Here is a 14,877-nt window from a genome sequence, read left to right on the forward strand (position 1 = left end):
TAAAAACATCAGGTTTTGTGACGTGTTGCATCGCGAAGTACTCCTGCGTATATGTACTGTAATAATATGTGTTTTTTTAATGAGAAATGTACCCCCAAACTAAGGTGTTTCCAAAAGCTGCCGCCGGTATGCACATGTTTAAGGGGCAATGCCTGCATTTTATCATAAATAATTGAATGCAGATGTTGTAAATAAGGTCCTACGCGTTCATTGGTGTCACCAAGTCGGACTACTGCCACTCTTATTCGACTTCTTTTTCGGGTTTCAGACACGTCCTTATAAGAATTACATCTCAAGCAGTTTCTTTCTTTCCATGAGTCATGTAAGAAAACTCATTTTTATACTGCCATATCTATGTGTTTATATATAAAATAGATGTGTATTGTTTGTGTACACACAAACGCACAGGGCATTGTCCATTTATTTATGATGTGAGACTTTACTATCCTGCAATATAGGTGTCCCTTAAATAAATATAATTCGTGGAAACGCCAGTGGAGGGTGTCTGTTCTGAGCCCTTATTTTAATAAAACTTCTCCTTGAGTGGAGTCGGCGCTGCACACCCTCTGTTTGCCTCCCTGTATATTCATGAAGTGGAGGAAAGTGAGAACCGTGTAACAGAAGCCGACCTCGCAATGCACTCGGGCTGGCAGCTTAATGCAGAAATGCACGTTGCTGCCGAGTTCAGATTTGAATTACCTTAGAGTCTGAAATGTAGATATGGGCTGGTCTGTACATATGCTAGTTTGTATATTGGTGGATGTTTTTTTTTTTTAATCAGCGTACATAGAACTTGGTGTACTTATTGGTTGGTGGTTTTATGTGTCAGTGTACTTAAGAATTAGGGCACACAATAGCTGGCTTGTTTATGCATTAATGTAAATAAAGGTCGGTGTGCATATTAGCTGATAGGTTTATGGTAGTGTGCGCGAGGGATAATGAAAATGTGGGTTAGTGTTACTATAAACTAGCGTACAGGCGGGTAAAGGTACATTTGATTACTGGTGTACCCGTGTTCGTATGGGTGTCGCGTACAGGTGTGTTATGTTACATACGGCTGGTGTAAGTATATGTTAGTGTACACATGAATCATGTAAATGGGAGTCAGAGATAAGCAGTCCGAGTCTTACCCAAATGCCATCGCGGTGATTGGGGGGATTACAGAGCCTGCTCTTGGGCATGGTGTGCGTGACGGTCCGCTGCTTCTGAGGTAGAACCGCTCAGTTGTGCCCCGGAGTTTCTCTGTGTCCCGCTCATTCAGCCTCTGCTGGGCGGACGCGGCTGGCTGCCTGCTCCTTCCCGCTACAGGGCAATCTGTGCAGCTCCTGGAACTTCTGCTCGTGTTTTGTCGTTGCCACGGAAACGACCGTAAGACGCAAGTTCCTGTTTTATCATTGGCCGCTGCGTCGAATGAGTGGCAGGGCCTCAGCATGGGAGTGTGAAGGCGTGTAGGGAAAAGACTGAGCCGCAGCAGGGGGCGTGATGCCTGGCAGGGCCTCAGCGAGCGTATGTGGATGTTCGAGCCTCAGCAAATGGCCAGTGGGGTATGGGGTGGGAGGAGGAGTTCGGTTTCGCGGGGGTGGAGTGGGGGGGGGGGGTCAGGGTCATCCGTAGGAATTTTAGCGATGGGTGAGCAGCCATAGGCCCATAGCCATGGCAGGGGAAGTGTGATCAGTAGAATTTCGGCACGGGAATGGATGTGTAGGCTCCTTAGCAGGGGAGATATGATCAATAGGCATTGTCCCGGGATGTATGGGCTGGCAGAGGCTCAGCAGGGGTCTGATCTACGGACATTTGAGCAGAGGAGGTGTGAGCTGCCATATCCCCAGCATAGGAGGCGTAACCTCACTACCTTAGGAATGTTAGTAGGTGGGTTGCCATAGGCAGAACCGGCCTTAGGGCAGGGCAGGCCGGGCGACCGCCCTGGGCGCCATGCCCCCCAGGGCGCCATTAGCCCCTGCCACACCAGCTCGGGGAAGTCTTTTAAGGTAAACTGAATGATAAAGGCACTTGCCTGTAGTCATTTGTTTACAAAGACATGTATTTTATTAATTCTACAAAAATGCGAACACTTTTTGTCAGTCTAACAAGCAGGAATTATGGAAATAAAGTTAACAGTTTTAAAGGAAATTGGTTTTTACTTTGTGATTTAGTTTATTCCCTTGGAATATCATCTGAGGGTATCTGGCTGACATCACAATTACAAAGGATTGTCGGCCAATACTGTAAATTCTCCCTCCTGCCAGCGGTAAGGTTCTACATGGCTAAGATTATTCCAGTATTTACTTATGGTATAGAGGCAAAACCATCGGCCTGGACCCTTGATTGGCAGATAATTGAGGGGAAGATCTGGAAGCAAGTTCTGTGTCTGCCAAAAAGCCTCCCATTAGTATGTTCGAGATACGTGCTAGGTTTAAGATCACTCAAATCTCAAACAGACTGGAAAATGCTCTCACATTTTAAACAAATAATCGACTCCCTGAGAAACACATTGTACGAGGATCTCCTGTGTTAGGCAGGATCCTATGCAATGCCCTTAGGGACCACTACACACAATTAAGACCACAGGTGGCAATGCAAGTTTACCTTTGGCACAAGCCTGTACTACTATGTCAGAGTGGTAGCAGTGGCAGAGCAGCCAGGCTTATCTCAAGAGTATAGGAGCAGTAGCAGAGATTACACAAAGGGACCACAATTACTGTGACTCAAGCAAACACAGACTCAAGGTTTCAGGTAAAAAATATAAGTACATTTATTTTTAAACCATCAGTTATAAACGCAACACTTCACGTAAAATATACTACAACTAACCAATTCACTTTGTACAGTATGTCTCAAGGTAAGTACCCTGTGTTTGAATGAACCGGTGTTATGAACAAAACACAATACCGCGAATACGGTTGCGATCACTTTTTGACAGTTCGGTCTACTAAATAAACGCGTATCCGTGACATGAAATGCTACCGGGGCAAAAACACACTTAGCACCTGAGATACCCAGAGGGAGTTGGAGGCAAAAATCACAGGTAATATTTTGGTTAGGCAGATAGAATCGAGAAACACTCAGAAACAGGAGTTCAAAAGTCAATGGGGCCGGAGCCAAGTTCAAGTGACACCGGAGGCTTGTTGCCGAAGATCACACCGTTAGACAGTTCACGATTCAATGTAGCCAAGAGTACTTTGATATTGTCAATGTTTAAAGCAAACATTATAAGAAGGAGGGAAGACAAGGGCAAGCCTGGAAGATGAAGAAAAGGGATTCACCCAGTTTCCTCAAGCAGAACACAGTACCTTTTTCCAATGGTGCAGCTGGTGCCCTGGCAGTTGTTCCTGTTGGTTTCCCGCAGACCCACGATTCCTGGAGCTTCGTTGTGAAGGAGGACGTCTGAAGGGGGTCTGCACCACACAGGGATGAAGCCGGCAGCAGCGACAACGAATAAAAGGTGCGCTCCTTAAAAACAGGAGAGGCTCGTCAGGTTAGTGTGCAGCGATTTCGACCATGACGACGACCTCTGGCTGAATAAGACGAGCTGGTTATCCCCACTAAGCTCACGGGAAGAAGACTCCGGACTGGATCTTCTCTTAGTCGTTGAAGGGTAGATGGCTCAGGACTGCAGCAGGGCTTCACCGGGATGGGGTAGTTGCAGCAACCGTCGTTCTCTCCGCTTCTCTTCGGTTCCTTGTAGTTCCAGTGGCGACTCGGACTTCTAGCCCAAGAGACCTGCCTTTTATGCGCAAAACCCCCATTCACACAGCCTGGCTGTCAATCACGCAGCAGGGGGGTTGTGCAGCCTGGACAACCACCTCAGCCAATCATGGCAAAGTGCAACTTGGGTTTCCTAGGATACCCTGTGCAGGGGGTGACTACACCCTTTCCTCACATTCAGTCTACCTAGACACCCATGCACCAAGAGGAGGGCTTCTCTGCAGAAGCCCGCCAAAAGACGGTGAACAAGGAAGGCAAACCTAGTTTGCCGTGCAAAGTAAAACACAAGAAGGACTTTAACAAAAAGAAATGGTGAATAAACCCAACCAGCGCCAAAAGAAAGACGATTTGGTCAAGCGGGTTTATGTTCGAGGCAAATATAATAGCCAAGAACAGTACCAGGTTTATCTAATATAATCGTTGTAGAAAAGTTAGGGTAGATACCACTGCCACTAGCCAAGTATAAATGTTAAAAGAGCGAAACAATGCTCAGGGAGGTACAGACAGAAAAGGGGTACAGATTAGCCCTTTCCAGTACTCCATGTAAGATGGGGTCTACTGGGTCTGTGGTAAAAGTGACTATGTAAAGTAAATGGCAACTTTACCTTTTTCTGGGGAACAGTAGTCAGCCCCAGCGAAATGGAGTCGGAGGGAAGTCTTAAAGACAACCCTGGGTTACTACACTGAAGGTGCGGTGTAACCCATACAAGAACAGGGGCACCTGGAGTGGTGTGCTCAAGTGCCCAAGATCACACAATGAGTAAAAACACATAGGCCAAAACACATGTAAGGGTGGAAAAAGGATGTACACGCTTACCAGGTGGAAAAAATAAACTCCAGAAATCCAGCAAAGCTGCTGGGGGACTCACTAGGTGAGGGAAATTAGCCCTTGAAGGAGAATTCTCCGTAACACTCGCCCCCACCCCAGACTAAGGGACAGGAGGATTTATTCCAGTCTTGGGTGGACCTCAGACCTCTAGTCGGTTACAAACATCCTAGAGAGACCATCAGCATTTTGGTGGTGACTTCCTGCTCTGTGTTCAATGGAAAAATCAAATCCTTGCAGGCAGATTGACCATCTGAGTAATTTTGGGTTTTCCCCTTTCATTTGCATCAGCCATCTCAAGGGTTGGTGGTCAGCCTGAATGATGAAGGTAGATCCATACAAGTATGGTCTAAACCTCTTCAGTGACCACACAATAGCAAAGCATTCTCTTTCTATTGTTGCCCACCTTGTTTCAGGATCCTTTAACTTCCTGCTGATGAAACAAATGGGGTGTTCCGTACCTTTCTCATCCAGTTGACTAAGGACTGCACGTATACCTACATTAGAAGCATCCGTTTGTACAATGAAGGGTTGGTGGTAGGCAGGAGCTCTTAGGACTTGAGCTTGACAAAGGGCTTTCTTTAGACCTTCAACGGCTTGATTGCACTCCTCATTCCACCTGACCTTTTTAGGAAATCTGGGAGAGGAGATGACATTCAAGAGAGAAGCTATGGTCCCATAGTTCTCTATGAAGTTCCTATAGTACCCAGTAAGACCTAGGAAGGCTCTTAATGGGGTTTTAGTAGTAGGGGTGGCCCCGTTTTGTACAGCTTGTACTTTGCTAGGCAATGGCCTTATTTCACCTCCTCCTACCTCATGTCCAAGGTTGACCACTGAACTCTGTCCAATTTGACATTTGCTTGCCTTTATGGTCAGATGGGACTGTTCCAGAGCCTGCAATACATAACCTAGGTGTTCAATATGTTCTTTCCATGTAGGGCTGAACACTGCAATGTCATCCAAGTATGCCATGCAGAAGTCCTCCATCCCATTCAGAACGTGATTGACCATCCTCTGAAATGTAGCAGGTGCATTCTTTAATCCAAAAGGCATCACCTTGAATTGGTAGAGGATAGCTGGAGTGGAGAATGCAGTTTTCTCCTTTGCATGGTCTGTCAGGGTTATTTGCCAATAGCCTGACGTTAGGTCAAATGTGCTGAAGTACTTGGCTGCACCAAGTTTGTCCACCTGCTCATCTGTCCTAGGCAAAGGATGGGCATCAGTCGTGGTGACTGCATTTAGAGCTCTATAGTCCACGCAGAATCTCAACTCCTTGGATCCTGCCTTTGGTACAAGCACAACTGGGCTAGACCATGGGCTAGTAGAGGGCTCTATAACCCCAAGTTCAAGCATCTTGTTGACCTCATTCCTTATGTGGGATCTTATATGGTCTGACATTATGTACCCCCTGCTTTTGACAGGTAAACAGTCACCAGTGTGTATGTCATGCTGGCCCCAAGGGGTCAAGCCTGGTGAAAGTGAGAACAGGGAGGCAAACCGATTCAACAGTAACTTGCACTCATCCTGCTGGTCAGATGTGAGACTGGAAGAGAGATTGACTCCTTCCACTTGCTCATCTAAAGGTAAGCCTCTGAGGAGGTCAGGCAGAGGTTCACTCTCCTCCTCCTCCTGAGCTGAAGCTAGAAGCAGAGCTCCTATATCAGGTCTGGAGACATAAGCCTTTAAACGGTTGGTGTGAAAGACTCTGGGAGCCTCCTTAGGATTGCCTAAGTCCATCAGATAGTTCACCTCTCCAAGTTTTCCCACAACCTTGAAGGGTTCTATCCATTTGACCTGCAAGGCCCTCTGCCTTGTGGGGACCATAACAAGAACAAGCTGGTCTTGAGTAAATTCAACCATGTTAGCCTTCTGGTCATGCCAATGCTTGACCAGAGCTTGACCAGCCTTCAAGTTATCACTTGCCTCTGCCATCATGTGTGACATTCTCCTCCGGAGACCTATCACATAGTCAGTCACTCTGACTGGCTTGGGGGAAGGAGCACTCTCCAACCCTTCTTTAATCAGGGCCAATGGACCTCTGACTGGATGGCCATAGAGAAGTTCGAAGGGACTGAATCCTACTCCCTCCTGAGGGACTTCTCTATAAGCAAAGAGAAGGCATGGCAGTAGAAGGTCCCACTTTCTTCTAAGGGGTTCATCTAAAGCACCTATCATGCTCTTCATAGTTCTGTTAAACCTCTCTACCAGTCCATTGGTTTGGGGTGGTAGGCAGTTGAGGACTTGTAGGTAACTCCACAGGTTTTCCACATGGTTTGCATGTAGTGGTACATCAAATTTTATCCCCTGTCAGATATCACCTCCTTAGGAAAACCTACTCTGGTAAAATACTAAGTAGGGCCTTAGCCACAGCCGGAGCCGTAACAGTCCTCATAGGTATGGCTTCAGGAAATCTAGTGGCATGGTCCACTACAACCAGGATGAACCTGTTGCCTGAAGATGTGGGAGGATCAAGAGGAACAAAAAATGTCAATCCCCGCCCTCTCAAAAGGAATTCCCACCACTGGGAGAGGCACTAAGGGTGCCACATTCCTGGACCCACTCTTGCCAGAGGTTTGGCAAGTGTGGCAGCTTCTGCAGAATTTGTCTACTTCTGTACCCATCTTGGGCGAGTAGAAGTGCAGAGATAGCCTTTCTTTGGTCTTCTTAAAACTAAAGTGACCAGCCAAAGGTACCTCATGGGCTAACTGCAGAAACTGGAGTTGGTTCACTAGAGGTACTACAAGTCTTTTGTAGTCTCCAGGGGTTGACTCAGTTGGTTCACTGTAGAAGAAGCCATCTTCCCAGTGCAACCTATACTTCCCAGGCTCAGTCCCATTTAGCTGAGAAGTGGCCTGTTGGCGAAGACCTTCCAAGGTAGGACACTCTCTTTGTCCCTTGCTGAATTCTTCCCTGTTGGGTCCACCTTCTGCCAGTAAAGACTGCAGCTCAGGATGGTCAACAGGGTCAAGATCTCCTACCAACGTAAGATCCTCCTCTAGATCTGATTACTCAGTATCTAGTTTGACCATACAGGGTTGAACCTCACACTCAGCCTCAGCTGGTGTGGGAGTCACAGGTGTGACTTTGGACAGTCTTGGGGATGTCCTTTTGGGCACAGGAGTGCTTGCTGGTTTCTTGCTGGCAGACTTAGGTTTCCCTTTTGTCTTTTCTTGCCCTGCAATGGCAGTAAGTAAGTCCTGTGGACTTGGGGTGATAGCTTCCTCTATCATGTCCCCAGGAGAGCCTCTTAAGGTTCTCTCCCTTGCAGACCTTGTAAGCTCCTGATTCCTTCTACTGGGGAGCCTGTGGGTACTAGACTCAACTCCAAGAGTTTTAAGGTCATTACCCAGCAGGACCCTCCCAGGTACGTTATTTTGCACACTTACAGGTATCCTGACAGTCATGTCATTACACTGGATGAGAGCTGGTAACTGGGGAACCATTTGCACAGGGCCTCCAGCTAACTTGGTTAGGTGTTTGGGTGCCTTAGCAACACCCTCCACCTTGAGAAAACATTCATCAACCACAGTTATGCTGGCTCCAGTGTCACTGATGGCAGGGTCTCCTGACCATTCACAAGAACACTATCTTTGTAATACTCTTTAGTATTATCCTGGATTGAGTTATAGACATCTACGTTCTGCTGTTCCCAAAGACCCAAGGACACTAAAGAAACACTAGCTGAGACTCTCATGGACTCATCAGCTAGTAGCTGAAAGTTTCCACTGGTCATAGGTACTTCATCCACCTGGGAGAAGGCTAAGGAGACAGTGTTGATCCCTGAAGGTTTACCCTTACACTTGGGATCTCCTTTCACATGGCCAGGCAACCCACAAACAAAGCATTTCCCAAATGCTCTCTGGAATGGGGGCTTGCTCTGACCTCCATCTGGTGTGGAACCAGGTGGTACACTAGCCTGATTCGGTTTACCTTGTGGCTTACCCTGGTTATGTTTGGGGCCCTCTTTTTGATTGGAATTATTGGAATTCTCCTTGTTGTCTTTCTTGGGCTGCTTCCCCTCATCCTTCTTCTGAGTGGCCCCAGAATCCTTGTGAGTAGCCCTGTTGGCAACCCACAAGTCAGCAGCCTTAGCTAACTTCTTAGGATCTATCTCCTTTGAATCAGCCAAGTGCTGTCTAAGCTCAGGAGAGCAGACATCAAAAATAGACTCCACCATTACAAGATTCCTCAAACCTTCATAAGTGTTCACTTTGTAACCCTTAACCCAACCATCTAAGTTTTTCAAACATTCACACACCCAGGTAGCCCAAGGGGTACCATCATGCTTTTTGAGGGTTCTAAACCTCTTAAGATACTGGGAAGGGGTCTTCCCAAACCTAGCTATTAATGCTAGTTTCACACACTCCTAATCATGCTTATCTCCTCCCCCAACTCCATTACAGCATCACTTGCAACAGGGGAAGCCTAGAGAAAAGCCAAGGAATCAACTGATTCCCTGAGATACCTTGAATCCCATGATTGTACTCAAACATTGCTAACCAATCCAAAACATCAAGTTTAGTCTCATACATACCAATCATTTCCTTTGGCACACGGGGTCTCTTTGGGCTGGAAGACCTAGAAGGCTCTTGGAGAGAAGCATTTTCTAGAGACAGTTTCTTCATTTCTAGTTCACGATTCAGCTCCATTTCTCTGAGCCTTAACTCTTGATGTTTCATGGCAGTTTGTGCATCAATACGTTTCACTTCTAATTCAAGTCTCATTTTCTCAAGTGCAATAAATTCAGGAGTAAGTGTAGGACCTGTGGGGGTCCCTGTGGACAGAGGTTGTGCATTCTGAGCAGGCAAAGGAGTGGTAGGGTTTCCTAACAAGGACTCATCTACTTCTTCTAAATTAACACTCTCAGAATCAGAAACATCAAAATCCACATTTGCTAGAATGGTAGGCCCTTCTTACCCACTCTCCAGACTTTTTCCCATTAACTTTGCAACCAGTTCAGATTTCTTTCCTTTACCAGAGATAGTCTTATCCCTACACATGGTTCTAAGAACCTCAGCAGTATAGAGTGAAAGACTTTCTTCAGTGTAGTTTTCCATATTTGACATGATTTCTCAGTGAAATAGAATTAGTGGTGTTAGCCTTGTGGTTAGTTGAACCCAAGCAATAGCAGCACTCGAAGTGTAATCACTCTACTTCCAAATCCTCACCGCTGTACACAAGTGTTAGGCAGAATCCTGTGCAATGCCCTTAGGGACCACTACACACAATTAAGTCTACAGGTGGCAATACAAGTTTACCTTTGGTACAAGCCTGTACTACTATGTCAGAGTGGTAGCAGTGGCGGAGCAGCCAGGCTTATCTCAAGAGAATATGAGCAGTAGCAGAGATTACACAAAGGGACCACAATTACTGTGACTCAAGCAAACACTGAATCAAGGTTTCAGGTAAAAAATATAAGTACATTTATTTTTAAACCATCAGTTATAAACACAACACTTCTATTAAACTTTAAGTAAAGCCACACGTAAAATATACTACAACTAACCAATTCACTTTGTACAATATGTCTCAAGGTAAGTACCCTGTGTTTGAATGAACCAGTGTTATGAAAAAAACACGATAACGCGAATACGGTTGCGATCACTTTTTGACAGTTCGGTCTACTAAATAAACGCATATCCATGACATGAAATGCTCCTGGGGCGAAAACACACTTAGCACCTGAGATACCCAGAGGGAGTTGGAGGCAAAAATCACAGGCAATATTTTGGTTAGGCAGATAGAATCGAGAAACACTCAGAAACAGGAGTTCAAAAGTCAAAGGGCCGGAGCCAAGTTCAAGTGACACCGGAGGCCTGTTGCCGGAGATCACACCGTTAGTTCACGATTCAACGTAGCCAAGAGTACTTTGATACTGTCAATGTTCGGAAGCAAAAGTTATAAGAAGGAGGGAAGACAAGGGCAAGCCTTGAAGATGAAGAAAAGGGATTCACTCAGTTTCCTCAAGCAGAACACAGTACCTTATTCTAATGGTGCAGTTGGTGCCCTGACAGTTGTTCCTGTTGGTTTCCCGCAGACCCACGATTCCTGGAGCTTCGTTGTGAAGTAGGACATCTGAAGGGGGTCTGCACCACACAGGGATGAAGCCGGCAGCAGTGACAATGAATAAAAGGTGCGCTCCTTAAAAACAGGAGAGGCTCGTCAGTTGGCTATCCGGACCACTACAGCAGTGTGCAGTGATTTCGACCACGACGGCCACCTCTGGCTGAAGAAGATGAGCTGGTTATCCCCACCAAGCTCACGGGAAGAAGACTCCGGACTGGATCTTCTCTTAGTCGTTGAAGGGTAGATGACTCAGGACTGCAGCAGGGCTTCACCGGGACGGGGTAGTTACAGCAGCAGTCGTTCTCTCTGCTTCTCTTCGGTTCCTTGTAGTTCCAGTGGCGACTCTGACTTCTAGCCCAAGAGACCTGCCTTTTTTGTGCAAAATCCCCATTCACACGGCCTGGCTGTCAATCACGCAGCAGGGGGGTTGTCCAGCCTGGACAACTACCTCAGCCAATCATGGCAAAGTGCGACTTGGGTTTCCTAGGATACCCTGTGCAGGGGGTGACAACACCCTTTCCTCACATTCAGTCTACCTAGACACCCAGGCGCCAAGAGGAGGGCTTCTCTGCAGAAGCCCGCCAAAAGACGGTGAACAAAGAAGGCGAACCTAGTTTGCCGCGCAAAGTAAAACCAAGAAGGACTTTAACAAAAAGAAATGGCGAATAAACCCAACCGGTGCCAAAAGAAAGACGATTTGGTCAAGCGGGTTTATGTTTGAGGCTAATATAATAGCCAAGAACAGTACCACATTTATCTAATATAATCACGGTAGAAAAGTTAGGGTAGATACCACTGCCACTAGCCAAGTCTAAATGTTAAAAGAGCGAATCAATGCTCAGGGAGGTACAGAGAGAAAAGGGGTACAGATGAGCCCTTTCCAGTACTCCATGTAAGATGCGGTGTACTGGGTCTGTGGTAAAAGTGACAATGTAAAGTAAATGGCAACTTTACCTTTCTCTGGGGGACAGTAGTCAGTCCCAGCGAAATGGAGTATGGGGGGAAAGTCTTAAAGACAACCCTGGGTTACTACACTGAAGGTGCGGTGTAACCCATACAAGAACAGGGGCACCTGGAGTGGTGTGCTCCAGTGCCCAAGATCACACAATGAGTAAAAACACATAGGCCAAAACACATGTAAGAGTGGAAAAAGGATGTACACTCTTACCAGGTGGAAAAAATAAACTCCAGAAATCCAGCAAAGCTGCTGGGGGACTCACTAGGTGAGGGAAATTAGCCCTTGAAGGAGAATTCTCCCTAACATCCTGGACCACCTTAATCTGGATCAGTCTTCGGTGTTGCGAGATCTTAAAAGGATGGTATAGGAAATCCTCACAACTGCGGTAGCGATGAAAACACACTAGTCTCAAAACCATTGAAGACCAAGAAAGCTCTGTTAATATCAGATTGGATTGGTACAATTGATCAAATGCGGGCCTCGTCCGTAGCAGCATCCTTCTCTCCTCATGACAAGATACTGGGTTACCTTACAAAGTACCTGATAACATTTCCAGATGTCAAAGCTAGACAGAACTTCCTCAGAGTGCAACTTAATCTGGTTCAAACGGGTTCGGTTCTTAGCCGTTGGGGCATTGAGGATGGAATTAAAATCTTATGCCCAGAATGTGATGACCCAAAAATGCAGACTATTAGGCACCTGTTAAGGTTCTGCCGGGGGACATGGGATGCCAAAGAAAAACATTTTGGAAGTTTTATTGTTTCCATCGATCACCTGTCTTCATCAATGTTCTGGGACATAATGATTGCTGGACTCGAAACTGCATTGGCACTAAATGTTCTCAGGGTATTACAGCAGACAGGTTTCATTTCCCAGAAATGTTGTAAAGTTCCCTTTTCTCTTTTTTTCATGTGTCTTCCTTTCTTATTGAACGTTTTAAAAGATTGAGTACAGTGATGTTTTAGAATTTTAGAAATGTAACATTTATTTTGTATGGCTTTTATATTACGTTGGTTGTAATTTCTTTTCCTTGACTTGTGAAAAACCAAAATTTGGTTATATCACAATAAAAAAAAAAAATATATGAGACTTATGTCTTTGGTGTGTTTGGGCTTTGAGAGCAGATGCTTGCATTGTAAATTACCCAAACATTCAAACTTATTAGGAAAGTGTTTCAAAGTCGATGGTGTGTATGCAATAAGTAACAGAGAATACCATTATCTTCACAACATTTAAGGCTACCATATAACTTCATCTGGTACACCATGATCACTGGCTGGCTTTAATTTTTCCATTTGTAGTCTTGAGAGTTTCAATTGAATAAAATAGACGTAAAACGAATGGAAAAAAAAGTCCAAGATAGGAGTAGGGTGCTTCCAGGGACAGACTCATCCGGTAACGTTACATTAATAATACATGTTAATATTAATAAAGCAAAAATGGTATTCATTTTATCGACTGCATAAAGATGAAAGAAAGTCATCCCAGCCAGAATCAGAGCATATGTCGTCTGACTTACAACAGTAAAAATGTGAACATTCTAAAGCCTGCTAAAGGTAGTGATGCAGAACACCACTATCCACTTTAATTACCCAAGCTCTACTGCTACTTCCTGCACGCGTGTTTCTTAAAAGTATGCTAAAAAAAAATTCTCAAAACATGTTCTAGAAGTCATGGAGTTTGTATTGCATGCTATTCTCCAACCTTGTGCACATTATGAATGCAGGACAACATGTACCAGAATGCAATATGATGTAGTAATAAACCAATCCTGACTTTTAGGTTAATATTACAACTGATATAGCACAACCTGAGATCTCTGCAAACAGCCATATGGCTGCACTACTGTCAGACTTGCACACATCCCAAAATAGCCTTTGTGATAGTCACTTACTCGCAGCCTTTTTAGACACATGCAAGTATCTTGGTACTATTCATAATGAGCATAACATTTGTAAATCAGCAAATAAAGTGTTTAAATGCCGTTTCAAAAGATATCTAGGCTCCTGCTTTGGTCTGAATTGGGAATATCAAGTTACCCATGTGTTCTATTTGTGTTTAATTTAAAAGCTCCCGCTCACGTTACTCGGGCGCATCTCTAACGTCAAAATGATAGTGCTCCCTAAATTCCTATACCTTTTTCTCAATGTCCCCCTACTGTTATCGGGCAGCTTTTTCCGGCACCTATGCGTGCTCATCCTTGACCTGTTGTGGGCCAGAAAACCTGTTAGGGTGGCATATACCACATTAACGCAATCAATGGCAAGAGGGGGGTTGGCTCTGCCCGATCTTGAACACACCCGATCACGCTCCACCTCCCCGACAGCCACACGCGTCACGGCCCGGTGTCCCGGGGCAGGGGAAAAGGTGCGCCAGGCCTTTTCAAGGCCCGCCGCCGCCTCCGACTCCCTACCGTCGGGGCCCTCACGGCCAGGTCCAGAAGGATCCCACGCCGGTGCTGATCGGGGTCTGACCTTAGGGGGACGAAGGGAACGGGGTCCCTGCGACAGCCCCAGCCGCGCCCCGGGGAGGGACCCCCAGGGCGATTGACGTTCAAGCGACCCTGAGACAGGCGTAGCCCCGGAAGGAACCCGGGGCTGCAAGGTGCTTTCGAAGTGTCGATGATCAATGTGTCCTGCAATTCACACTAATTCTCACAGCTAGCTGCGTTCATCATCGACGCGCGAGCCGAGTGATCCACCGCCAAGAGTCACAGGCAACATTTTGTTTTGTTCCAGACGTTGGCCCGAACCTGCCGGTGCAAGAGAGGCCGGGGGGAGGCAGCGCTGCCTGTCCCGCCTGCCGCGGATGAGACAGCCCGGCGCCCCGTCTAGCTGCCCCACTTGGAGTCAGCCGAGACCATCAGGGGTTTTAAGAGAAAACAAAAAAAAAATCCAGGCGCTCAGCCCGGGAAGCCTTCCCACCGCCCCGTGTCGGCAGCACAGCAGCAGGGCTTCCCCTGGTGACGGAGGCAGGCTGCTCCGCCGCCGGCCGTCTCGGCACGATTCCCGCTCGCCTACCCCCGGCCCTGACCCCCTCTGCCGCTCCCCTTTCGGGGAGCCAGACGGAGAGGTGGGCCAGAGTCAGCACGGGCAGGGCAGTCGGGTGGGACCACTAGAGTCTTCAAACCGCAGCCCGGCCGCACAGGGCTGAGCTCCAGGTACCTGGTCGAGAGGGAAGGTCGCCTGGGCCTGGCCATCGCTCGCCCACGGATGTGGGCGGCTGGAACCTCGATGCCCGCCCGTCGAGTACGCCTGGCTTCGCCATGTTCAGGGCTCGCCTGGTGTTCCGGGACCCTGTCCGCCCTGGGGAGGCGTCCCTC

The 14,877-nt window shown here is 46.9% G+C and overlaps 1 protein-coding gene and 1 non-coding gene across 3 annotated transcripts in view; both read right to left on the bottom strand.

The window, feature by feature from the left end:
- The window catches only part of TEX36 (testis expressed 36), a 238,275-nt gene extending 236,849 nt beyond the window's left edge, over nt 1-1,426 (bottom strand). Inside the window, exon 1 of one of the 2 annotated variants that reach the window (XM_069612206.1) lies at nt 1,131-1,426. In XM_069612206.1, the coding sequence (XP_069468307.1) occupies nt 1,131-1,181 (51 nt within the window). In that variant the 5' untranslated portion in view covers nt 1,182-1,426. The remainder of the gene's footprint in view (nt 1-1,130) is intronic. The other variant, XM_069612205.1, reaches the window with a different exon arrangement.
- Nucleotides 1,427-14,113: 12,687 nt separating this feature from the next.
- Nucleotides 14,114-14,267, bottom strand: LOC138474852 (5.8S ribosomal RNA). The gene has a single exon (XR_011269083.1). It is a non-coding gene; the product is annotated as a 5.8S ribosomal RNA (ribosomal RNA).
- Between the last annotated feature and the right edge of the window lie 610 nt (nt 14,268-14,877).

Source organism: Ambystoma mexicanum, chromosome 8, assembly GCF_040938575.1.
Source record: "Ambystoma mexicanum isolate Mex_15411 chromosome 8, UKY_AmexF1_1, whole genome shotgun sequence".
NCBI classification, from domain to species: domain Eukaryota; kingdom Metazoa; phylum Chordata; class Amphibia; order Caudata; family Ambystomatidae; genus Ambystoma; species Ambystoma mexicanum.